Below are 26,787 nucleotides of genomic sequence, written 5' to 3'. Positions count from 1 at the left end.
CTCTCTCTCTCTCTCTCTCTCTCTCTCACACACACACACACACACACACACACCAAATATATGTATAATGTGTGGGGATTTGAATGCTTACACTCTGCTTCAACTAATCCAAAAAGTGGTGTCTATGAATGGAAAGTCTAAGAATCCAGTAGCTGTTCAGGCCACAAGGCTGGATGTCTCACTTGGTTTTTAGTATATGTGGGAATCCTGAAGAAGTAGGCCCTAATGCCAGTGAAGGAATGGACTTGTTCACAAGGTGAGAGCAAGAAGGCAAAGAAAAAAATATCTTCCTCCATCCACGTCCTTATGTAGGCTTCCAGAGGAAGGTGTGGTCCAGATTAGATTAGGATTTAAGATCTGGATTAAAAGTGTGCCTTCTTATCTCAAGAATCTTCCCACTTCAAATTAAGCAGAAATCCCTCACATTTGGGCCCTCCCTTTTTAGGTTTTGGTTAATTCCAGATGCAGTCTTGTTCAAAACCAAGAATAAACATAATAACTCAATTAAGATAATTCAGCACCAGGAAAATTACTACTGTTTTCCCAAAAGAGACCACTCACATGGAATCCAAGTGACGATGGGGAGAGGAATCCAGCTCCTGACCCAGTTATGTTCCAGGAAATGTCCTTTAAGCTCCTCAAGGAGAGGAGCTGGAAGCCCAGGCTTGACCTGTCCTGTTCTTCAAAGGCATCCTTGTACAACCCTAGAACACAGGCATTTTAAGGGAGGGGAAAATCACAAGTTACAGCTGCAGAGACTGAAAGTTCCAGTGCAAGGTAAGCTACAGAAGGAAGAAGACAGGGAGGGGGTGGCTCAGTTCCACTGGGAAGAAACGATTCCCTCCTCCTAAGCCCAGGCTTTGTATAGATTCTTATGTTGTTGTCTTACATTTGGTTTAATTGATCATGTCACCTGATCTTTGCTCTAAAGCCTAGAACCTTATCTGCATCTGTCCCTGCACGCAGACAAGACTGTAACAACCGCAAGATCAAAGGAGTGGCACGTAGAGAGAGGTTTACAATGAAATGCCAAAACATGCCAGTGCCCCTCCTGCTGACATAGCCATATAGACACTGGGAAGCTTGGAGGTTTTGATGAGGACCCCTCTCCTCATCAGTGGCATTGCAGGTCAGCTCTGGCTTCACTGGGACCACTAGCAAAGGCAGCATCACATTTGTCCCCTTGAGATGTAAAGTACCATGTGACAAGATAGAGGTATTTTGGCTTTTGTGAGATCTGTGAATCCAAAGCTACTTCCTCCGGTCAAAAAAATGTAAGCTGAATTCTTCTCCAGGCTGGAATCATGAAGTGTGATCTGCCGTAAATATTAGCTCCTTACATATTATCATGTACCCTCCCTTAGGTGTTAATGTAATTGAGCCCATCAATGTCCTCCCCAGAATGCCTCCCCTCAGGAAAGTGGATTCATTCGAAAACACAATAGCTCATGGGAAGAATAATCATCCCATTAATGAAACACTGGACTTACAATTCCTAGGAAGTCCTCCCTCCACACAGGAGTTTCTATAGAACGTCACGGCCAACCCTGCCTGCTTCCTGATCTCCAACTCAAACCAGAAAAATAAGGCATAGTTTTTACTTTTCCCCTTCCTGTTCCTTTGTTTGTTTTTCTTTCTTTTTTTTTTTTCTTTTTTTGGTTTTTTGTGACAGGATTTTTCTGTATAACAGTACTAGTTGTCCTGGAACTTGCTTTGTAGACAAGGCTGGTCTCACATGCACTGAGATCGGTCTGTCTCTGCCTCCACAGTGCTGGGATTAAAGATGTGTGCCACCACCACCCAGCTCCCCTTCCTATTTCATCTTCAAATGCCAGAGAAAATCATTTGCATGTTTAGATGACCTGCTGAACTGTCTCACTGTTTGTCTGAAGCACATACACTCTCACACACACACATCTACACACATGCACGCACACACACACATGCAAGCACCCACTTGTACACACACACACACACACACACTCACAAGCACTGCAAAATCACTAATACTGGTCTTAGCATCAGGGTTTCCTCATGAGGGAGTAGGAGTGTCCTGAGCCTGCCTCTGAAGGTGCTCATAGAACACTGTAGTTGGCCGTTAGTGTCTGGAGAGAGATTTAGAAAGACATGGAGGGCAAGGGTGAAACACAACATAAAGCCTGTGCAGATGACATCATGACCCTCTGACATGCTGTGATCTGTACACGAGGAGCTTGCTATAAGGATCCACAGGGCAGGTGCTGTCATTTGCAGGACTGAGCCAGCCAACTTCATGACTCCAGGGACAGCCCCAAGGAGCCTGGGATGGATGTTTAATATAATCGTGTTATGTGAGATATGGCCCCTGTATGCACAGAAATATTCGATTTATTAGGCCATAGTTTAATAAGGCTCTGTTTAACCTGGAAGCAATCTGTTCACAGTACGTAGGCTGTGCTTTACACGGGTGTGTCATACAACTCCTGCCCTCTCCTCTCAGGTCTCTCGGGGTCGTGGGGATGCAGGGCTAAGACTGAGTGGTGGACCTTCCTGAGTCTGGCTCTGATAAAATGGACACAGGACTCTGTATATTCCATATGCGGAATTGCTCTTTTCCATGTTGAGGGTAGGAGTTACTAGATCAACATGTCTACATAAGGAATATAAGGATAGCTTGTCGTTGTTAGGCCATGGATAACAGGAGAATTCTTCATGACAGTCAGTAATGCATGTGCCCCACCTGCCCCAGGATTGACAGGAAACCCCACAATTGGGACAGGATAGGCCTCCTAAAAGAGGGACCACATTCACTCAGTTGCCACTGACATGATTCCTGTTGCTTTGTGTTTGTTGAGGATTTTCTGATCAATGCAGGTCATGAGACCCTTGATAAGCAAATGCATTGATTTTTTTTTCTAGATCCTTCTAGAACTGGTTGGCCGTGTACAGATCTGTGTTTATGATTATTAGCTAGCTGTTGTATACTGCAAGGATCCTAAACTCTAGTCAGATGGAAAGAAGATTCTGACTCAAGCAGATGAACTTATGTGTGATGACAGTGAACATGGATTCTGTGCCCAACTGGCTGCTGGGACCTTGTGTGCTGCACCCACAGTTCCATCCTGATCAGTTTCTGAAACCTTTCCAAGATGATTTGGGGTGTGTGTGTGTGTGTGTGTGTGTGTGTGTGTGTGTTGCCTATGTCTTTATTTCTGTGTGTACTTCTTGGATCCAGAATTCAACTTCGTGATTCTCTTCCCATTGGCCTTCCAGTGTGATTTTGAGAAACAGTCTCTCACCAATTGTGGAGCTTGTCAGTCCTCCTAGACTCCATCCTGAGAATCTCAAGAGTCAGGATCACCACTGTGTGCTAGCGCTGCCAACATTATATGCGGGTGCTGGGACACAAACTTAGGTCCTCACAGTTGTCTGACAAGTACTCTGCCAATTGAGGAATCCCCCCAACACAATCCCTAGTTCCAGTTTCTTAGCCCCAATGTTCACCATGAATGTCACTCTCTGGGGCTCTCATGAACTGGATGTTCCTCAGATTATGGAAGCCCATATCCCATTCCCCAGGGCAGAGGTTAAGTGGTATCTGTCAATCTGTGCCAATGTGATTTTGACCTGTGCCCTGACAAAAGATGACAACCCAAGATTTGGCTGTGTGAAGTCAGTACGTCTCCTCCCCTTCTCATTTTTACCAGGGATCGTCTCTTCTGAGGCTCTCAGGGCCTCTGTTTCTTGTCTTTCTGAGCTTTAGAAATTGAAGGTGACCATGGTGTGCATTGATACTTCTTATCCTGTGATACCATTTCTGACATCTTTCTCAGTGTGTCTGTCTACTATGAGGGACCCATGATACATAACGTAAATTGAGAGCATCCACAGTAATTCCAAGTCCAGAGGAGATCTTTCTTCCCTTCCTGACACCAGGTCTTTCTGTGGGATAACCCTTCTGTATGCTGTGAATATGTATTCCTCTCGTTGGATGATGAAAAGGTCGATTTGGCCAATAGAGAGGCAGAATAAGGCTAGGTGGGAAAGTCAAACAGAGGTACAGGGAGAAAGAAGGGTGCAGTCATGTGAGACAGAAAATTGCACCCAAGACACAACACACAAGTGGACAGGTAAAGCCACAGTCACAGGGCAATACATAGATTAAAAGACATGGGTTAATTTAAATGTAAGAGATATTTAGTAATAAGCCTGAGCTATAAGCCAAAAATTTGTAACCAATATAACCTTCTGAGTTATTATTATTATTATTATTATTGTATTTTGAGACAGAGTTTCTCTGTGTAACATTCCTAACTGTACTGAAACTAATTCTTTGTAGTCCAGGCTGGCTTTGAGCTCAGGGAGATCTGCCTTCCTCTGCCTCCTGAGTACTGGGATTAAAGGCATGCACTACCACCTCCCAGCCTGAGTGCTTATTTCAAAGCTGCTGCTAGACAGTGCAGTCCAAAGAAACCTCCTATTGAAGTTGCTGCCTCAGGCCTGCTCCAGCTGAGGTAGCTGACTCAAGCCTGATCTGGCAGAGGTCACTAGCTCAGGCCTGTTCCCACAGAAGTCCCTGTCTTGGTTCTGCTCCCTCAGAAGTCCCTGACTTGTGCCCACCCAGTCCCACAGAGGTCTCTGGCTCAAGCCTGTTCCCTCAGTGGAGGCTTCTTTGTACCTGCTCCTGCTCCTGTGGAGATCTCTCTCTCTCTCTCTCTCTCTCTCTCTCTCTCTCTCTCTCTCTCTCTCTCTCGGGCCTGCTCTGGCGGAGTTCACTGGCTGGGGCCTGCTCCTGAGTGGTTTGCTGAAAAGGGGGTAGCTGACTCAGGCCTGTTCCCACAGATGTCCCTGGCTTGGGCCTGGTCCCACAGAGGTCTCTCACTTGGGCTTGCTCCTTTGGAAGTTCCTAACTCATGCCCAGACCCACAGAGGTCTCTGTCTCCCATTTGTTTTCTCAAATGACCATATGAACTACGTTAAAGACCAAGAAATAAAACAAGGTCACCTGTTGACTTGATGGTTCCTGGAACCTTTCCGATCTGAAATCATCCTAAGAGGGTACAGTGTATTTGAATTTTGAGAAATGTGGCATAAATCAGAAACTATAATTCATAACACATAAAACAATACTTAGATATAAACTTGGCAACTTTTCTATCAAAAATGAATAAGAATTTCTTATTAGTATAAAAACTGGAATCATGGCTAAAGAGACACCTCAATGGATAAAGCCCTTGACATGCAATCCTGTTGACCTGAGTTCAGATCCTCGGAAGTCATGTAAAAGCCGAATACAGTAGGACATACATCTCTCTAGTCCCAGCGTGGTCCTAGCTGGAGTTAAGAGGCAGAGGAAAGATAATGAACTAAAGCTCACAGGCCAGTCAGTCCGGTGCATGCATCAGTTGAACAACAACAACAACAACAACAAAAAAAAAAAAAAAACTGTTTCAAACAAAGTGGAAGGCATGGACAGACACCCAACATTATCTTCTGACCTATACAAGCCTACTACAGCATACACATGCACACATTCACACACACAAACACACACACACATACACGAGAGAGAGAGAGAGAGAGAGAGAGAGAGAGAGAGAGAGAGAGAGAGAGAGAGATTCAAGCATTCTAAATGCTTTTGGATAATTTAGTGAAGGAAATGATGTTATTTGGGCACTGTTAAATTAGGATTCTTTTAGTTATTCATTTAGAAGGGATGGAGATGTTACTTAAGAGATAATAATGTATCCGATTTGGCATTTTCTTAAACCAGTCTGAAACGATGAAATGACAGCAGTAAATCTGCCACTTGGAACCTTAAATGATTTACATTGCTCTGGGGCCTCAGTCTAACAGTTGGTTTATGATGTGGTTTCAGGGTAACACATTTAAGCCTGGTTTGTTTCTTCCTCCAAAGCTGACATGAATCCATAAAGCTTTTAAATGATGACTCTAAAGTATACAAAAGGATTCTCAGAGGCATGTTTTCAGATTGTTTATGTAAGGCCTTTAGATTTCTGACTTTCCCTCCATGATCTGCTGTGGAATGCTGTCTCCGGGTTAGCGAATGAATACGTAATGCCACCCAGGCAGGGATCACTCAGCCACTGCCATCCAGTACCATCCTGATTCACCTTCTACTCCAAGGATCTTAAATGTTTTATGCACATATCACATGGGAGCCTAGGGTAACTGCTGATTGTCTAGGCCCACTGAGTCAGAACCTCTGAGTGTGATTTTAGACCCCAGACTGGGGAATCAGCGTGTTAATGAGTTCAAATGGGGGTGATCCGAGAAATGACAGGGGGCTAGCACTACTCCTCATCTACTTCAGACCCTAGCTCTGGGAAAAGGATGCCTAGGGAGATCCTGACACATAGAAGCTCACGCTTTTCAAAGGGATTGCTTCATCTGTAGGTTAAGGGCCACGGTGACTTTCCCTGTGTGACTGGTCTCTGCTATTCCAACCCTCCCTTGAATTGCAAAATCCTGGTATGTCTTTGGCTGCACAGCCTGCTTTCCAGCCTGCCTCTGATTCGCTTGAATCCTATGGATTCTGCTCCTCTCTCCAGCCTATCCTACCACATTCCCCTCTTCTCTCTCATAGACCAGAGCCTGTTCTTAAAGGATGCCCTCCATCCTTTGACAACGCTCTCTATGCAAAGAGAACCTCTCGGAGGATTTGCTCCAGGCAATGTGTCCCAGTTTCCTCTGTTCTGAGAAGCATTATTCCAGAGGCCTGCCCGGGGAGCAGCTATCTGCTCCCGAGATTTTTAACTCTAGAGAGTGGAGAGCTCTCCTTGTAATCCAATGCCCATCCTGAAATGGGATGGAAGCCTCAGGAGCCTCAAGGGGAACCACGGTTGCATAAGGAGTATGTGGACTGTGCTGAGTGGGTATGATGTGGCCTGAAAGCTCCATGGTTGCAGCAAGTTCTCCACTCTGGTGTCCATTCTGGAAGCTTCATGATCCCACCTTTACATAGCTATCATCTCTGGTTCTTTGGAGTCAAGTGTAAATGTGTTTTTCCACAGGAAGTCTTCCTTGGCCCTAGACACAGAGCAGTTTCATCATGTCCCAGGGACCCTGTGTACCTGTGCAATCCTACTTGCATGATTATGTAAATCCTCCTCAATATCAAGAGCTCCGTAAGAGCAAAGACTGAAACGTCAGTATCCAACACCATCTGTGCCACACAGTCAGTGTTCAATAGGTGTTTGCTGGAGCAATGAGCTACTAAGCCAAGTGGTAAGAAGAGGCCCTCCCCTCATGCCTTCCATAGGCATTTTAACACCCACCGTGCTGTGCCGAGAAAGGAAGTGTCTCTTCCCAGAACTGTCACCCTCGCTGCCATGCAGCAAGGTCCCCCAGGGACAGACTGCGTTTACTCATCTTTGAATCCCTGTAAGCATGTATCAGTTAGCATGAATAACATATATGTTCAGTCCTGTGTCTCCAAATAAGGATACCTTCGGATTTTGACCAAGGCAATCCTTAACTGTAAGACGTCCTCCAACATTGCTATCCTTTTTTGTACACTGGATGTCCTAAGTACACCTCCCATCACTTGACAATGCCACATAAACCTTCAAACACATCATTGGCAAATGTCTGTGTGGCAAAAAGGTCAGAAAAAAAAATAATGCTTCATGTGGTGAGAATCTAGAGTCAACTGGGTTCTTCACAACTGAGTAAGAACCAGTGAGCTCTGTAGCGATGCCCCCTGTGGGCTGACACTGGATTACGGCATCTGTGCAGTAGCAAGCAGTGATGGTTCAAGGGAATGTCCGCCACCCATAACAGACAGTAGTGGGCAGTCTTGAAACTGCAGTGATCTCATTTTTACTAAGCACTAATATTTCCAGGAACCTGGCACTGGGTCACCCATACATAGTTATTTGATCTTCACAGCCACCACCAGGATGGAGCCAGTGCCCAAAGAAGGAAACAGAGAGTTTCGAGTCATTGACACAAGTTAGTGCATTTGACGAGACTGAAAGTCTCTCCGGGGCATCTGACGCCACTCTCCTGTAATTACTTCTTCAGGAATAAGAAACGCCAGAGTTCCCAGATGAAAGCATGTCACTAGAAACTAAAGCGCTAGAGCTGACAAGATGGCTCGGCAGGGAAAGGTGCTCGCCAACAGGCCCAATGACCTGAGTTCCGTCCTGGGGCCCACACGAAATAGGAGAAAACCTATTCCCACAAGTTGCCCTCTGATCTCTACATATGCACTATGCCACTCAAGATACAGTCTCCCCTTCACCACACACAGGAAAGAAAGAAAGAAAGAAAGAAAGAAAGAAAGAAAGGAAGGAAGGAAGGAAGGAAGGAAGGAAGGAAGGAAGGAAGGAAGGAAGGAAGGAAGGAAGGAAGAAAGAAGGAAAGAAAGAAAACAAACCATGCTTTAGCCCTCGGAGGCTTAAGCAGGAAGACATCAAGTTTGAGAAGAGCCTGTCTCAGAAAACAAAAAAAAATATATAACTTTTAAAAACATGTCATGTACTGTTAAATACAGCATGGAGTAATGTTTTATGAAGTAAGTTGTGGATGAATTTAGATGGGTGTCCAGTGTTGCAGGAGGAGTGGGGTGCATCGACAATGAGATTTGAGAAATGCTTTGGGGATGTGGTATAAAAAGAGCCAGAAAACGGTGGCACTGAAGCCCAAGGGCATCTTTAGGCTGCCTCAACCTTCAAGTGACTTCTGGTGATTTCGAGACAGTACTTGGCAGACAGCAGGGAATCCACAAAAGGACTTGCCTGCCAGGACGTGATTACACAGCAATTAGCTCTGATTAGACTGTGGGAAAGGGCTAACTCGGAAAGCCAGGGATCTTTTGAATCATTTCTTAGTAATAAGGACAGTAATGCTAATAGGTCCTGTTTATTGAGTACTAATTACTCTCTGCGGCCAATGGAGGGTGGTTAAGAACTTCTAGGAAGGCGGGTCAGGAACCACAGAAGTGAAATTGAAACCCGGTCTCTCTAACATCCTGTCTGGTGATTTGAATTCCTCAAAGTTTCCCAAGTCTTAGAACTTATGGAGAGCTTTGCTATTTGGATATTCAAATCAAATCCGGTCTCAAGGACTATTTCTGTTTGGACTTCTTTTCAAAGTTTGTGTTATAATTCTGCCCTTATTTTCAGGAGTCTCTTCAGCCAGAAAGCCAATAAATATTAGATATTATTTCTCTTTCAAATATGATGCTAGTTCCTTAACTTGTAGTCCTTGTTTTGTTTCTAGGCAGTGTCTTGTTATGTAGCCCAGCCTGGCCTTGAACAGCCACTCTTCCTGCCTCGGCTTCCTGAGGCTGGGATTCCAGGCATACACCTCCACATTAAGTTTTTTATTACTAATTTTATTTTAATTTTACATGGCATATGTTTTTTGATATTTGAGACAGGGTTTCTCCCTAGCTTTTGGTTCCTGTCCCGGAACTAGCTCTTGTAGACCAGGCTGGTCTCAAACTCACAGAGATCCGCCTGCCTCTGCCTCCCAAGTGCTGGGATTAAAGGCGTGCGCCACCACCGCCCGGCTACATGGCATATTTTTATGACAACAGTTCAACCTGAATTCAAAGCAAAGCTGGCCTAGACCCCAGATCTCTTGCATCATTTTTCAAGTTTGTCTTTCCTTCTCAACAGATGTTGGTGCCTTTTTTGAAGAGGGCATGTGGCTGCGTTATAACTTCCAGGCACCGGTGGTCACTGCAAGAGACTCAGGCGGTAGGGCTGAGAATTCTGCAGAGCAGCAGCCCTCATCTCCAGACCTGGCCCAGGAGCAGATCTACTTCAGCTTCAGCACCACCAAGGCTCCCTGCATCCTTCTCTACGTCAGCTCCCTCACCACTGACTTCTTAGCTGTGCTGGTCAAGCCCACAGGTAAGGACAAGCATCCCTAGCCTTCTACCTTCAGACAATAGTGAGACCAAAGATGCTAGAGTCAGAATTGCTCTCAGCTGACATTTTATTTCCCATGAGATGCTGAGCAAATCATCTGCTTCCTTTGAGCCTCTTTGCCATCTGGAAGTCAGAAGAACAACTTTTCCATTGAGAGCTTATAGTAACAATTTGATGGAACACACAGGCTCTTTTCTGAGATGAATTTAAATGTAGAATGATTCTGTTTGTTCCTGTCAAATAAATACCTTTGCTACTGTGCTAAGTCTTAGCATGCTCTGAAGTAGTGAAATTTATCATAGGTTAATGAATGACTTGCCCTGATTTGTGATAATGTATCACATCAATAGATTCCAGTGAAATGTAGAAAATATCTATGGATGTAGAAAATCAGAAATGCTTCCATCCCTAAAGCCTCCCTGAACTTTACACTCACAAATATATCCATGGAGAGATAGTTGCTGGTAGCACAGGGGATGTTTTCACTTGTGAATTCCTGCACTTAGGAATCTAGTTAGGCCTGAAATACATAAACCTCTTTTTTTTAGATCAGGGGCTGAGGTGTTGATACAGGTGTTCATACATGTCCAGGTCAGAAGACAACCTCCAGTATCAGTCTTCACCTTGCCTCTTCATTGAGACAGGGTCTCTTATTGTTCACCACTACATATGCCTGGTTAGACCAAGAAATTCCAAGGATTCTCCTGCCTCTGCCTCCCATCTTATCATCACCATGCTGGAATTACAGACATAAGCTTCTGGATCTGACCTTCCATGGGTTTTGAAAACACAGACTTAGGCAGGTGTGAGTCTAGGACTTCAGAGGGAGTAGGCATGAGCCAGGACCTCTGTGGGTCCAGACATTGGTCTGGGACATCAAAGGGAATAGGCAGGATCCTGAAACCTTTATGGGTCCAAACATGAGTCTGGGACCTCTGAGGGAGTAAGCCTGAGCGAGGTCCTCTGTGGTTCTGGGCATAGCCGAGCTTGGGAACACTGAGGCCATAGACTGGAGCCAGAGACCTTTGCAGGACCAACTCTTAGGCAGGGACTTCTGCAGGAGTGAATCCAGACCAGATTTTATAGAAACAGGTTAAAGCCATAAACCTAGGTCAAAGTAGGTCTGAGGCAACGAACTCCACCTTGGGCTGAAGCAGGATTGAGGCAACAAATTCCACAGGAGTGGGACTGAACCAGCTACCTAGGCTAGAGTGGGCCTGAGGAAGGAAGCTCCATGGGAGTGGGAGCTAGGAGCCAATCCAGTCCTGGGACACTGGCAGAACAGAATTGAGCCAGCAACCTGGTCCAAGCAGACCAGAGACAGCAATCTCCACAGGAATAGGTACAGGGGAGCAACCACTGAGAGAGTGAGCCAGAGCCAGAGACCACTGAGGGTCCAAACATGAATCTGGGACCTTCAAGGGAGTAGACATAAGCCAGGACCCCTGTGGGTCTGGCCGTGAGTCTAGAACCTCCCAGGAACTAGGCCTGAGCCAGGGCCTCTGCCAGTCTGGGTGAGAATCTGGGACCTCCGAGGAAGTAAGCAGAAACCAGAGATCTCTGCAGGGCCAGTCGTAAGTCTGGGACCTCAGAGGGAGTAGGCCTGAGCCAGGACCTCTGTGGGTCTAGGCATTGGTCTGGGACATCAAAGGGAATAGGCAGAAACCTGAAACCTCTGTGGGTCAAGCATGAGTCTGGGACCTCTGAGGGAGTAAGCCTGAGCCAGGTCCTCTATGGTTCTGGGCATACCTGAGCCTGGGAACTCTAAGGCAGTAGACCAGAGCCAGAGACCTTTGTAGGACCAATTCCAATCCAGGGACCTCTGCAAAAATGGATCCAGACCAGGATTTACAGAAACAGGTCAAAGCCGGTACCTTAGGCCAAAGTAGGCCTGAGACAGCAAACTCCAAGGGTGCAGAGCAAAGCCCTGGGAGTATTGAGCTATCTCCAAGAACATGAGGTCCCAGCTAGAGCAATAAGACACCAAAAGGAGATCAAGGGGATACAAATTGGAAAAGAAGTCAAACTCTCACTGTTTGCTGATGATATGATAGTTTACATAAGCAATCCCAAAAATTCTACCAAGGAATTCTACAACTCATAAACACTTTCAATAATGTAGCAGGATACAAGATTAATTAAAAAAATTTAGTAGCCTTCCTTTACACAGATGATACAAGGTCTGGTGAAGAAATCAGAGAAACAATACCCTTCATAATAGCCACAAATACCATAAAATACCTTGGAGTAACTCTAATCAAACAAGTGGAAGATTTGTATGACAAGAACTTTAAATCTTTAAAGAAAAAAATTGAAGAAGACACCAGAAAGTGCAAATATCTCCCATGCTCTTGGATAGGCAGGATTAACATAGTAAAAATGACAATCTTACCGAAAGCAATCTACAGATTCAATGTAATGCCCATTAAAATCCTGGCAAAATTCTTCACAGACCTCGAAAAAATGGTACTCAACTTCATATGGAAAAGCAAAACCCCAGGATAGCTAAAACAATCCTGTACAATAAAAGAACTTCTGGAGGCATCACAATTCCTGACTTCAAACTCTTCTACAGAGCTACAGTACTGAAAATAGCCTGGTATTGGCATAAGAACAGACAGGAGGACAAATGGAACCAAATAGAAGACCTGGATATCAATCCACACATCTTCCAACACCTGATTTTTGACAAAGAAGCAAAAAAATATGAAATGGAAAAAAGAAAGCATATTTAACAAGTGGTGCTGGCATAACAGGATATCAATAAGTAGAAAAACGAAAATAGATCCATATCTATCATCATGCACAAAACTCAAAGACCTCAACATAAAGCTAGCCACACTGAACCTTATAGAAAACACTTGAACTCATGGGCACAGGAGACTACTTCCTAAATATAACCCCAGTAGCACAGACACTGAAAGAAACAATTAATAAATGGGACCTCCTGAAACTGAAAAGCTTCGGTAAAGCAAAGGACACGGTCAACAAGACAAAATGGCAGCCTACAGAATGGGAAAAGATCTTCACTAACCCCACATGAGACAGAGGTCTGATCTCCAAAATATACAAAGAACTCAAAAAATTGGTCATCAAAAGAACAAATAATCTAATAAAAAAAAAATGGAGTACAGACCTAAACAGAGAACTTTCAACAAAGGAATCTAAAATGGCTGAAAGACACTTAAGGAAATGTTCAACATCCTTAGTCATCAGAGAAATGCAAATCAAAACAACTCTGAGATTCCATCTTACATCTGTAAGAATGGCCAAGATCAAAAATATTGATGACAACTTATGCTGGAGAGGTTGTGGTGTAAAGGGAACACTTCTACATTGCTGGTGGGAATGCAAGCTGGTACATCCCCTTTGTATGTCAGTGTGGCAATTTCTCAGAAAATTGGGAAACAACCTTCCTCAGGACCCAGTAATACCACTTTTGGGTATATGTCTAAAAGATGCTCAATTGTGCCACAAGAACATATACTCAACTATGTTCATAGCAGCATTGTTTGCCATAGCCAGAACCTGGAAGCAACCTAAATGCCCCTCAACTGAAGAATGGATAAGGATAATGTGTTACATTTACACAATGGAGTACTACACAGCAGAAAAAACAATGACATCTTGAATTTTGCAGGAAAATGAATGGAGCTAGAAAACATCATTTTGAGTGAGGTAACCTAGACCCAGAAAGACAATTATCACATGTACTCACTCATAAATGATTTTCAATAATAAAGCAAACGAGCCTACAAATCACAATCCCAGAGAACTTAGACAACAATGACGACACTAAGAAAGACTTACATAGATCTAATCTACATGGGAATAGAAAAATACAAGATCTCTTGAGTAAATTGGGAGCATGGGGACCTTGGGAGAGGGCTGAAGGGGAGAGGAGAGGCAGGGAAAGAGCAGAGAAAAATGTAGAGCTCAATTTAAATCAATTTAAAAAAAAGAAATCGCAAAAAAAAAAAGAAAGAAAATCCAGACTTGGGTAGCTAGTGCTTAACCCACTGGAGTCATCGTCCCAGTCTTTTAAAGTCATCTTTTTAAATCCGTTATTAAATCTATTCTTTGAAAATTTTCTACACAAATAATATATTCTGAGTACTGGCATCTCTCATATCTCCCTTTCACCCCTTTTAACAGCCACCCTACCACCCACTTCATCTCTACAAATCCCTTTTCCCTATCCATACCTTTTTGTTTTATAGCCACTAAGTTTAACTAGGTCTATCTGTGCGACCTAGAGTTTGCATCTATCCATGGGAACGTAGTGGTCTCATCAATGGTGACAAACTGAAGAGAATGCCCCTCATTCAGAATCCATTGGTAGGCTATAGTTCAGCAAAGAGGAATAGGCAAGTGGGCCCCTCCTGCTATATGATTGACTGTTGACAGGCCATCACGGCCCTCTTGTTTATCCTCTGTACACTAAGCCAAAGGATCCAAGTGAGAATATGCAAATAACTTTGACATTCAGCAGCACTCTATAAAGATTCTTACTAGAACAAAAGTATACAAATAAACACGCTGCACATGGAGGAACCTATTTTCTCTCTCTCTAAAACCTGCATGCATATATATATATATATATATATATATATATATATATATAATTTTAAGAAGATTGCTTTTTATAAATACAAGTGTTTTAGGTGTAACTCTTTAACTCACTTCCTATGGAATGTGTGAGTTTAAATATAGGAGTTTTCTCCCCTATTGGCCATCTCTTCTTGCCCTTTAATGGATGTTCAAGGTTGATACCTTGAAAGTGTCAAGAATCTGATGATCATGTACCACTGGACACTGCTGTCTGCTCCTCTGTCACTTCCTTACTAAAATTTGCTTCCCAGCTATAAATATGGTGATTCACATGTGTATTGCCTATGTCCACATTACATGTATGGTGCTCCTGTGGGGGCATTTATCATGTGAAAGAGAATCATTTGATCTATTCTACAGTATCAATAGTTGGAATATAGTATTAGTGTTGAACCATCTTAGAGAATAATATTTTCTTCTATGAGAGCCAAAATATTACAACTGTAGAGCTAAATATTTGGAAAAATGGTGAATTTTCAAATACACTCTCTGGGCAATATACTGTAAGTTTTAAAAAATGAAAGAAAATTATGTGTCCCAGAGCCCCAGAATTTCCTCTTTCAGAATTTATTAATGAAAAAAATCCCCAAATCAGCATCTTCAGCAAGAATATATTTATTGTAGTGTTGCTTATAAAAATAAAAACTGGAAAGAACATAGACAGTTCACTTTAGTAAAGCAATATAAAAGAGAGCCATTGGTTTATAGTCTACTATGTACCCATTAAAATAGTGTTTGGGAAAAATAATTAAAGACATAGGGGCAGTTCATATAATATAAGGTTACACTAAGAGAAGGCAAGATACAGCCTTAAATATATAATATCAACTTAGCTCTATAAAACAAACACGAATAGGTCAGAAGAGCAACAATGTGAGCACAGACTGTGGTTAGATGTGCATGATTTGTTTCTCCCAAGTGATACCATTTTGTGCTTGTCAGATGCTCACTTTGAGTACATGTCACTTTTCTAATAAATATATATATATGTCAGTAAAACCAGAAAACAAGAGCTCAAGAGAGAAGAATACTCAACCCCCATGCTTCAGGGGTTCAGGCAATTACTGGCCTGGATCAGACTCAGTGGGTTTTTTAATCCATTGATGTTCTCCCTTGTGTATCAGCCTCCTAGTGGGCAGACAGTCTGTGGCTTCTCATGTCTCACAAGAGGAAGCTGTCATCTTGAAAGTGTCAAGAATCTGATGAGCATGTATTACTGGACATGATACTATCTGCTTCTCTGTTACTTCCTTGCTAAAATTTGCTTCCCAATTATATACATGGTAATTCGCATGCATATTGCCTATGTCCACATTACATGCATGGTGCTCCTGTGAAGGCATTTATCATGTGAAAGAGCTTCATCTGATTGATTCTACCATAATGGCTGCCAGTTAATGGTGCTCACCTGTGCGCAACACTCTGTTAAGTGCTTCGGATGCATTGATTCTGATGAGCTTCACAATACGATGGGTTAGATACAATTCTCCTCCTTTCCTCTGGATGGAAAGGCTGAGGTACAAAAATATTAGGAGTTTTGCATAATTAGCTGGTAAAGGGTATGTGGGGGTGGTCTCTGGATGCAAGTGTCTGAATTCAGGTGGGAATTCTCCATTGCAGACACGCTCAAAACAGGCTAGATGTAGTTGGAAATCAAAACCAGACATTTTCTTTGTGGGTTTGGGAAAACCATCCTTAAAGTGTTGGGGGAAATGTAATCTTTCCACACTCCAAATACCACATCTGTTTGTTAATTGAAATTTATAATAAATAAAATGTTCAAAGAAAGCTTTAAGGGAAAAAATAGTAAGATCTATTGTATTAGTTAGGGTTTCTATTGCTGTGAAGAGACACCATAATCACAGCAACTCTTATAAGGGAAAACATTTAACTGGGGGCCTTACAATTTCAGAGGTTTTGTCCATTATCATCATGCAGGACATAGCAGACATGGTGCTAGAGAAAGTGCTGAGAGTCCTACATCTTGATCCACAGGCAACCGGAAGTGAACTGTCTTACTAGGTATAGCTTGAGCATAGGAGACCACAAAGCCCACCCCCATAATGACACCCTTCCTCCAACAAGACCATGACTATTCCAACAAAGTAACACTTCTTAATAATGCCACTCCCTTTGGGGACCATTTTTTTTCAAACCACCACATTTATAGATACCAATGTGTGGGGTAGGGGGTACTAAACAAACAATTTAAAAGCCTTAAGTAAATATCCTGGCTTCATCAGACTTCACATATCTAAAGCTCTTTCTCTATTTCTCAGAGTCAGCCTCCCTGAACCCTCCTTGTCCTGACAGCCACCATTTCTGCCTCTCAGAGTCTGTGTTCTGATCCCCAACTGATTGTCTGTCTTCCCTGCTCTTGTGGGCCATCCAGGTAAATGAATCCCATAGAGCCTACCTTCATGGTGACCCATGACCTTTGCTCCAACTACTGCTCTTCAAACCAAACCTCTTCTATTTCAGGCTTCCTGGTATTTTCCACATTGTGACACCACAGAAAGTGAACTCACAAGAATGGCACAGAGGAAATGATAAGGTTGAGTTTGCAGTCCCCTCACCAGAGATGCCAGCTATCCCACCTCTTGTGTATCTGCTGAGGAATGATGGGAATCATGCCCCTGCTACCTGTCAGTCTCAGATTTCCTCATTTTCCCTATGTCAGTGGCATATGCCCTTCATACCTAGGCAGGGTGGCCTGCCCTTATAAAGTATGAATGTTTAGTAGGGATACTTTATTGTGACCCTATTAAGCATCATTAGATCTTTCTTTCTCTCTGTCTCTGTCTCTGTCTCTCTCTCTCTCACACACACACACACACTAAAAACATGAGAGACAAATCCTATAACCTTCCAGTTGAAATGCATCAGCCTTCCTGGAGAAGACCTATCTGGATTCAAATTCTGACTCTCCCTTTTGCTGCTGCCTTAGATAAACTGTGCAGAGCTTTTATTTGTGTTTCCTGATCTGTAAAATGCCATTCTCCACCAATGGCTTACTGTACAGAGGTACCTGTTAAGTCTAAAAATTCTGCAGCATAATCGTGTAAGATAAGGTGTCTGAGTTACTTTCTTACTGCTGTGACAAAGCTTCGCAAACGGACCAAGGGGTTAGAAAGACGGAATCATTTGTGTCTTCCAGCTCCAAAGGGAAAGGGGTCTGTCATCATCATCATGGCCCCAGGCAGATTCCTGGAGCAGCGGCTGAGAGCTGATATCCTGATCCACAAACAGGAAGCAGAGAGAGAACACATTGGGAATGGAAGCTCAAAAGACTCCCACCCCTCAGTAACACACCTCCTTCAGCAAGGTCCACCACGCCTTCTAATCTTTCCCAAACAATTCCAACTGGGTACCAAGTATTCAGACATATGAACCTATTTGCATCAGACCACCACATCAGGGTTAGTAGGTACTCGAGCCAGAGTCTACCATTTCAGTCAACCAAGCCTTCACATCTCTTACTCTACGGTTTCAAGAAACGCAAGCTTACAAAGCCTCTGGGGCCATCAGTGCTCAGCTCTCATGCTCACACTCCCTGACCTGATCCCCCTCACTTCCCTCTGTGGTATACACCTAGGTACCTTCTACTATACACTCTGGCCAACCCTCACCTCCTGATGACTTCTGGCTTCAAACTCCAATTACAGTCATTTTCGGTTTCGTTTATTTGGCACGTAATGCATTGTTATCTGCCCCTGTTATAAATATGCCCTGTCTTTCCAGAGAGATGTGAAGCCCCCAGCACTACATTTTCTGCCTATAGTCAGTGCCCTGTAAGTGCTTGCTGATGGTAGTGGTGATGTTCGGGAGATAGTAAATCTGTTAAGCATGTGATTTGCTACAGCCAATAAAAGAGCAATTCCTTACAATGGCTTTAATTCACTTGTGAGATGAGCATGAGAAAAAAGAAGGGAACTGTCTCCCTATTTGAATAATATTTTACTTTAATGGGTAAATATTAACATTCTCCCTACCATCACTTAGTGGTCCTCTTCTGCTGTAACTCGAAAGGAATAAATGAATCATTTAAATGCTATTTTAATGTTATTACTCAAATGTTGCCGTGATTGTTTATAGATAGTCACAACCTATACATTTAGAGTTTTAGCTCATCCCTTTTTCTCAGAGCAAATAATTTCTGTTAATATTATGTGAAGCACTTACAAGGATTTTAAATCATATTTACAAAGTCCAAAGAATTCATTAAAAAGGAACAAAGATAAAAATAACTTAATATAGGTGGCAAACATAAAGGAGCCGTTGATGAACAGTAGGAGAGACACTGGGATTTTGCATTATTACCAGCTCCTCTGACCTCCAACCCACAGAGGATGCTGTTTTTCTTTCACTTGTCCCTGTGCCCCTAGATCCACACATAGCACCTAACCCATGCTGGGGATTTGGGACAGTTGTCAGTTTGGGATTCAACTCTGCACCTGGAGTCCAACAGACAGCTCACATGGGGGCTTGAAGGAAGGTGTGCTTTGCATAGACACTGAATAGATTTGCTCCCAGGAAATGAATAAATGAATGGTCAATCCATACCGATGCATATCTAAGGTATCTAATGTCTAAACTGGATGCCGTATCACCTGCAGTGCATGATGGGTATGGCAGCATGTATCTGTACTCTCAGTACCAGGAAGGCAGAGGTGAGAGAATTCTGGTGCTCTCTGGCCAATTAGTCAGGCCACGTAAGTGAGCTTCAAATTCAGTGAGAGAATCTGGCTTAAAAATTAAGATGGAAAGCAACTGAAGAAGACACTCAATGTCAACCTCTGTCCTTCACATGCTAGGACACACATGTGCAAATGCACACAAACATACACACCACCCAAGACAACTTGATTTTTCTGCATATTACCAAGCTCATGATTGATTATATCCTTAAATACAAATAATAATTATTTCTTACACTAGTAGCATGAAGGGGAAGTCAGGGAAACACTGAGGGGAGGAGAGCGAACAGCTTGGAAAAGAGCAGCTTCCTCCACGGCTCTGAGGTAGGAAGGGAATGGGATTTTCTAGAGAATAAGAGGGTTCCAAGGTAGTTTGGATGAAAGAGAGAAAGTGCCATGATGTGCAAATAGAGCATCAAGCACAGCTCACAGGGGACAGGACTCCACAGCGACATTAGGAACATAAACCTTCACCCTGTGAGCGACTGCGAGGCACTGAGGGGTTTTAAGTGAAGCAGCGAAAGAATCAATTACGTGTTTTGAAAGATCTCTCGATTTGCAAAGAAAATATTGGTAAGAAAGCACAAAAGCAAGACCGCTCATAAGCATTTAACAAGTACCCACTAGCCAGGCAGTGATCTAAACAGTGGTTATAAAGTCCCAAGAAGCAGAAATGAAAATTCTTGCTCTCATGGAGCTCTCACTAAAACAAGAGAAGACAGACAAATGCATGAAATGGAATTAGAATGTGTTGCATGGTGAGAACCGCCATGGGGGTGGAGCATAAGGCAGAAACGGAAGAGTTGGCCAGGAAAAGGACTGAGCAATTCCCCCTTTTATGGAGAAGTCACGGGAACCATCACTAGGCATATGACCTAAGAGCAAATAGTTGAATGAGAGAGTGGTCAGATATGCAGTAGTCTGGGATAGAACATTCTAGACAGAAGAGTCCTGGGACAAGAACTAGCTGAGCTTCTGGGGAAGCAGCTAGAAGGCTGTGTCCAGGCAAGGGGTGAGTAGGGACAGAAGTGGGAAAGTAGGCTAAAGGTGACGATGGAAGTTCATGGACGGCATAAGGAGTCACGAATTCACATAGGACGCGAATTTTTACTTTGAGAGTGATAGGAAGACACTGCTACATTATGAACCGAGATTCACTCTGAACACTGTGTGGAACTGACAGGGGCAAAGGATAGGCTGGCGTAGGAGAAGGCTGGGGTGAGGACTGAAAGAGAAGATAGTGTGGAGGCTGCTGCAAGCATCCAGGGAAAGGAGGCTCTGCAGGTGGAAATGGAATAAACAAAACGTGGTAAGAGTCAGGGGCTGACTTCAAAATCAAGCCAAAAATTTCTTACAGTGCATGAAATACTGGAAAGGGAATTGCTAGGGTTATGGCAAGAATAAGTGGAAGTCTGAAGTGCCCATTCACCAAAGGGCATAAAACAATCATGAGACTGAGTCAGTGCCATGTCTAAGGTGCCAAAGAGACATCCAAGAAGAAATACCGAGTTGCATGTTGGAAAGAGTCAGATCAGAACAGAAGTTTATTTGGATTACAGACTTGGGGTCTGATGTGCCTACACCTTAAACAAAGCCTAATACTGAATACAATGACCATGGAGATGGATGTGGACCCAGAACAAAGGGTGGTGAAGGACTGTGCCAGTGAATAAGCCAGAAATGAGTGAAGAAGTCCAAGTAGTAGATGCTGGACGCCTGGTGCAGATCTCAGGGTCAGGAGAAAGGCACACATCTGTGCCAAGTGGTCTTGCAGAGGTCTTCAGGCCCCAGAGAGGGCAGCTTCAGGGCAGTCTGCAGATGGGAAAATGCATGGCTATGGTGATGGGAAAGGCACAGGACCACAGAGAGAGGGCCATCCCCTCTAATGCAATCTGTGTGGCTCCTGAGAAGGAAAAGAAATAGGTAATGTAGGCACGTTTAGAAGACAAACATTGTAAGTTCTTGGTAGAAATATCATAGCAAAGAAATTTTGATAAAATGTGAGGATAAAAATTTAAAAACAAAGCCAGGTAGTGGTAGCTCACATCTTTAATACCAGCACTTGGGAGGTAGACACAGGCAGATCTCTAAGTTCTAGGCCAGCCTGGTCTACAGGGCAAGTTCCAGGACAGCCAGGGCTACAAAGAGAAAAAAAACCCTCAAAAATAGTAGTTTATTGAATTTTTTCAGGAAGCAAAAATAGGATGTAATTATTTCTTAATTATACTAACTTTCAGCTCCAGGGAAACCGTTTTACATTTTAAATGGCATGTGCTAGAATGCCTAAATATGGAAGGGGTGCTTTAAATCACCACGCTCATTTATGTGCCTGTGTTAAATGTGTGCATGAGGAATGCCTGTAGCAGAGACTGCCAAGACGGTTAGAATGGTTAGCGCTCTCTAGACAGTGACGTTTCATGTAAGGTTTTACGGTGTATTTTTAGTTATGTGTATATGTAGTAGTATGGGCATGTGTGAGTGCAGTTCCTGCCAAGTGCAGAAGAGGGCGTCAGATTCCCTGGGGTTGGAGGCACAGGTGATTATGAGCCACCCAGTTTGGGTGCTGGGAACCAAACTCAGGACCTCTCCAAGAACAGCACATATTCTTATCAGCCAAACCACCTTCCTAGCCTCTTATTCCTTTCTTTCGCCTGTTTACTTTACAGTTTTGATTACTATCATTTTTATCTTATAATTTAAACTAGAACATCAGTTCTTTGAAAGAAAAATGAGAGACAACAAAGAATCCACTGGTGATGTGTTCATCAAACTCTTGCTAGAGACTGCTGGACCCATCCTAAACCTTTGAGATGTCAAGTATTATTAAGTATATGAAACCAATTTAAACTTAAAATGAGAAAAAAAATTAATGTTTATAATTATAAATAAGATTACAAGTAAGAAATGAAAATTGTCTTCACTTTATTGGGGGAAGTGAAAAGAGAAAGTGAGCCATCACTGGGCTCAGGACACCTGGGACATCCGTCTTGTCCTTAGATTGCATCTGATTAATCCTGAACCTTGAATACGATTCATTACTGTGTCCCTTTGGTCTCAGTGAGGCCACTCAAAATCCCAGGCACTTATCTTTTGCAAATTACGTTTATTTTTAATAAGACTCATGATTCTTTTATACGCCAAATGTCAGACTCTACTGATGGGGTGAGATAGTCCCTGCATTCCAGATTTATTTTTTATTTCATGTAGTATTTTGTGGGCTTATAGGCATCTCCACCATACTGTATGGTGTTTGTCCTCGTTCTTCACTTTTGAGCGCCATCCCCACTCAGAACATTTATACCATCTGCTGCTTCAACTTGATGATAATGGCCACTGGTGTTTGTCACTGGCAAATGTGAACATGTGTCGTTCTGGCACGATTAGCCTAGGCCTCTGGGTGGTGGATCCAAATTCACAACTGAAATGGCAGCTGTAGGCATGGAAGGGGCCGGGTCTGTGTGAAGCCTGAGCTGCAGCAGTGGGTGAGGTGACCCTGAAATAGACCTCCAGCGAAAAAACACTGGGCCTCTTTTCTGTTGCTCCCGTAGGAAACTTGCAGATCCGGTACAACCTGGGAGGAACCAAAGAGCCGTACAATATCGACGTGGACCACAGGAGCATAGCCAATGGACAACCCCACAGTGTCAACATCACCCGGCACGAGAAGACCATAATCCTCAAGGTACTGATATGTGTGTAGACAATTACAGCACAATATTAAGATAATGTTATAGTCTCGCCACCTTATACTGTTTGGCCATTTCTTCTGAGAGAAGGTTTTTTTTCTGGTTTTGTTTCTTAAACTGTGAATCAAAGCTAGGGCTTTGCACATGCTAAGTCAAGCTCTCTGCCACTGAGATATATCCCTAGTCATCTTTTTAATTTGTAGCAGAATCACATTAAGTTGCTCAGGCTAACGACTGAGGAGATGGCTCAGTCTTTAAGAACATTTGCTGCTCTTCCGGAGGATACGAATTCAGTTCCCAGAATCCACATTGGGTTCAGAATTACCTGTAGCTCTAGCTTCTGGAGATCTGATGCCCTGTTATGGCATATGTGAACATCCACACATGTGCAACACACACAGACATACACATGCCCTGAGCTTGTGATTTCCCTGCCTGGGCCTCCCAAGTAGACATGCACTATGATTCTTTTTGGGAAGTGGGGCAGGTGGAATAGACAATATTATACTCTCTACTCTAAATGTTTAACTTATGAAGTATAAAGGCGTACACAGCTATCACTTGTTATTCGTGAGGAATTTGTTCCAGAATTCTTCATGGATACCCAAATCTGAAGACGGTCAAGTCCATTATAGAAGATAGCATAGAGTTCACACAGCATCTCTGTATCGCTACCTACACACCTGCAATCATCTCTATATTCCCAGCATAAGCAGTTGCTGTGCTATACAAAGAAATGGAAACAGGAAAACGTAATGCACATGCTCAAGACAAACAATCTTATTTTCAAATATTTCTGACCTAAGTTTGGTGGAGCCCGAAGTTAGAGATCCGCAGATAAGGACAGTTAACTCCCATTCCTTCAGGAAAGGCAATGGCAGTTAAGGTGGAGGAATCTTTTAAAGAGACATAGAATAAATATTGCCTCTATAATCTTCATGGCCTCTTGCCTCATTTCTTAGCTATCATTTGAGCATCTTTCAGGCCACTTCTCATCCATCCCATCATTTTTCCTGGCTGCAGTCTAAGGTATCTGAAGTTTGCCGTGTTTCCCCCCCACAAAGGATATTTTGGTCTTCCTGACCTACTTTTATCATGACTCCAGTTCAATATAAATAACAATATTGGGTTTTCTGCCTCCTCTATGGAGGCATCCTTAAAAATCCTCAAAATTCACTTCTTCTCTCAAAAATCTAAGGCCATAGGGTTTCAGAAGACAAACAGATGGTTTTATTATTGCCCTCAAGTTTTATTTCAGGTCCATTTACTGCCCCACCCAACCACTGACTTTTACGATGAAGAAAGCACCCGGGAAGACACCATGAATAAAACATGACAAGGATGTCTCCCTGGGAAGCAAGGCAGAAGATCAAGGAGGAAAGCTGTCACTGCACTGTCTAGGTGGAGCTCCATACAGATACCTGTCAGGACAAAGAGCAGGAGGAGGCTGCTTTGTCGCTAAGCAGAGTGGCAAGTGGCAGAACCTGGGCAGCCTCTCCCACCTCACCGGAGTCTGCCAGCTGCTGGGAAAGTCGGGGCTGCCAAGAAAAAGCAGACGCCCTGTCTCCTTTGAATGCTGACGGATGTCAAATTCATAACTTGATGAGGAGCATGCATGTGGCCTTAGCAGTAAATGCCAGGGGGCATTTAAAAAAAGAGGCCCTCCCTGGGAAAACGACAGCATGCTGTTCCAGCCTGTTAGGCAACCTATCAAATATGGCATAAGTGGGGTTATCTCACAGCGGCTGGCAGAGTCCTTGAACCTTGCACAGTACCTGGCACATCTCATGTGTTACAAATTGTTGAGCATATCAAGCCTACTTTTAACCAGGACCCAAGCTTTATTCAGATAAGAAGGGAGAGGGCTGGTGAGACTGAGTCAAAGGGTAAGGCTCTTGCCACCAAGTGTGAGTACCTGAGTTCAAACCCCGATTCCACAATGAAAGGCAAGTACCAACTCCTGAGGGTTGTCTTATGACCTCCACACACTCACAACAATGTGCACACATGCACTCACACATACGCACACATACACAACAATAATAATAATGATAATAATATTTTTAAAGCCAAGAGATAGATGGCTTTATGTTACTTTATGGACAATGTGTTCATTGGCATTTAATTAAAATTTCTCTTTTTATATGTTTTTATTTTTGCTTTTTATCTGAATATGGTTTCCCCGTCCCTCTTCTGTTCCCAGTTCCTCCCTGCCTCCTCTTGCATTTGGATCCATTTCCCTTGCTGTCTCTCATTAGAAAAGAACAGGCTTCTAGGAGATAACAATAAAACATAACAAAATAAAATATAATAAGATAAAATAAAAATATTCACGTAAAAGTTGGACAAGCCAAGCCAATAGAAAAATAAAAGAGCCACAAGAGAAGGAACAACAGTCAGAGGCGCACTCATTTCACATTCAGGAGTCCCATAAAGCACTAGAGGCTATCGTATACATGAGGAGGGCCTGCTGCAGAGCCATGCAGGCCCTATGCTAGCTGCTCCAGTCTCTGGGAGTTTGTGTGAGCTTTGCTCAGCTGTTTTAGAGGGACTTACTCTCCTAGTGTCCTCAGACCTCTTTGTCTCCCTGTCTCCTCTGCCCTCTCTTTTTTGGGGTTCCCTGAGCTCTGAGGGGAGAGATTTGATGGGTCCATCCTATTTAGAGTTGTGTACCAAGGACTCTCTCTATATACAATGCTTTTTTGTGCGTCTCTCTATTTGTTTTCATCTACTGCAGGAAGGGGCATTTGAAGCATGATCCCAATTAGTCTTATCTGACCTGCAGTCAGATATCAGGGTAAAAACTAAAAATTCAGAGAAGTAAAGGATCAGCCACAGTCACCTCTTGCCTATCAACTCCTCCGACCAAAAAGGGCTGAGATCCTGTCTACACAATGCCTTATCACTTCCTCTTTCTGCCCAGCCATATCACTTCCTGTTTCCTGTCTGTACAGACCTCCAGACCTCTATGGTTAAGTAGTGACTAGCTTCACCCTCTGATCTGTGGGTAAGCTTTGTCAGAACACAAACAAAATATCACAACAGGCATCTCTGATGAAGACTGATAAAGCAACAATCTATGAGTATAGCAGAGTATCATTAGGACTTATTTTATTGTTACATATTCTTTTTAGAACAGCAGTAGTTGATTTTACCCTAAACCTCTGGGCTAATTAGATTCTGGTTCTTGGTCACCTAAGCACTGTTCAGTATGGGTTCCATCTCATGGAGTGGGTTTTAAGTCAAATTGGACATTGGTTGGTTACTCCCGCAAGGTTTGTGCCACCATTGCCCTATCATACTTTGAAGGCAGTACAGATTGTAGACCAAAAGTTTTGTGGTTAGACTGGTGTTTACTTTTCTCTTTTGGTAGCCTGCAGAGTAGTTTTCTATGTCATAGGTACTAGAACATGGGGATGAAGGTTCTATTTAGGCACTGGCTCAACATTTTCATGTTCAGTGAGCTATGTGGGTGTTGTCTCCATCATTGGGGCTTTACCGTCAGTTTGTGGAGAACAACCTGCTGTTTTGGCAACAGCCTGGGTTGTTTGGGGATTTTCATGGGATCCCTTTGGCCAATTGAATAGAACCCAGTCCCAGAACTGGAAGCTTTATTTGGTGACAAGAGATGAACATTAAGGATTCTGTCTCCCTCATTATTTGGGGACTTCATTAGGAGACTTCACCTTCATATATGATAGGACGTTTCCATGGCACTAGGATTTCACACTACATCTCAAATGCTCCTCTACAGCTCAGAGTCTAAAGCTCTTCTGTTCTAGCTCTTATTCCCTCAATCCCATCTTTCCTCTCCCTTCCCACCCAATCTTTCCTTTCTTGTCCTGCCCTGTTCAAGCCCACCCATAAAATCTATTCTATTTTCCCCTCCCAGGGAGATCTATGTGTTTCTCC

General features: G+C 43.2%; 1 protein-coding gene across 1 annotated transcript in view; it reads left to right on the top strand.

Moving 5' to 3' along the window:
* The window catches only part of Cntnap2 (contactin associated protein 2), a 2,085,894-nt gene that overhangs the window by 1,885,848 nt on the left and 173,259 nt on the right, over window positions 1-26,787 (top strand). Inside the window, exons 19-20 of the mRNA XM_057766295.1 lie at window positions 9,627-9,863; window positions 22,738-22,871. Of these exons, the coding sequence (XP_057622278.1) occupies window positions 9,627-9,863; window positions 22,738-22,871 (371 nt within the window). The remainder of the gene's footprint in view (window positions 1-9,626; window positions 9,864-22,737; window positions 22,872-26,787) is intronic.

This window comes from Chionomys nivalis, chromosome 1, assembly GCF_950005125.1.
Source record: "Chionomys nivalis chromosome 1, mChiNiv1.1, whole genome shotgun sequence".
Taxonomy (NCBI): Eukaryota; Metazoa; Chordata; class Mammalia; order Rodentia; family Cricetidae; genus Chionomys; species Chionomys nivalis.
Note: the sequence above shows the minus strand (reverse complement) of the source record. Positions and strands in the feature narration are given on the sequence as shown.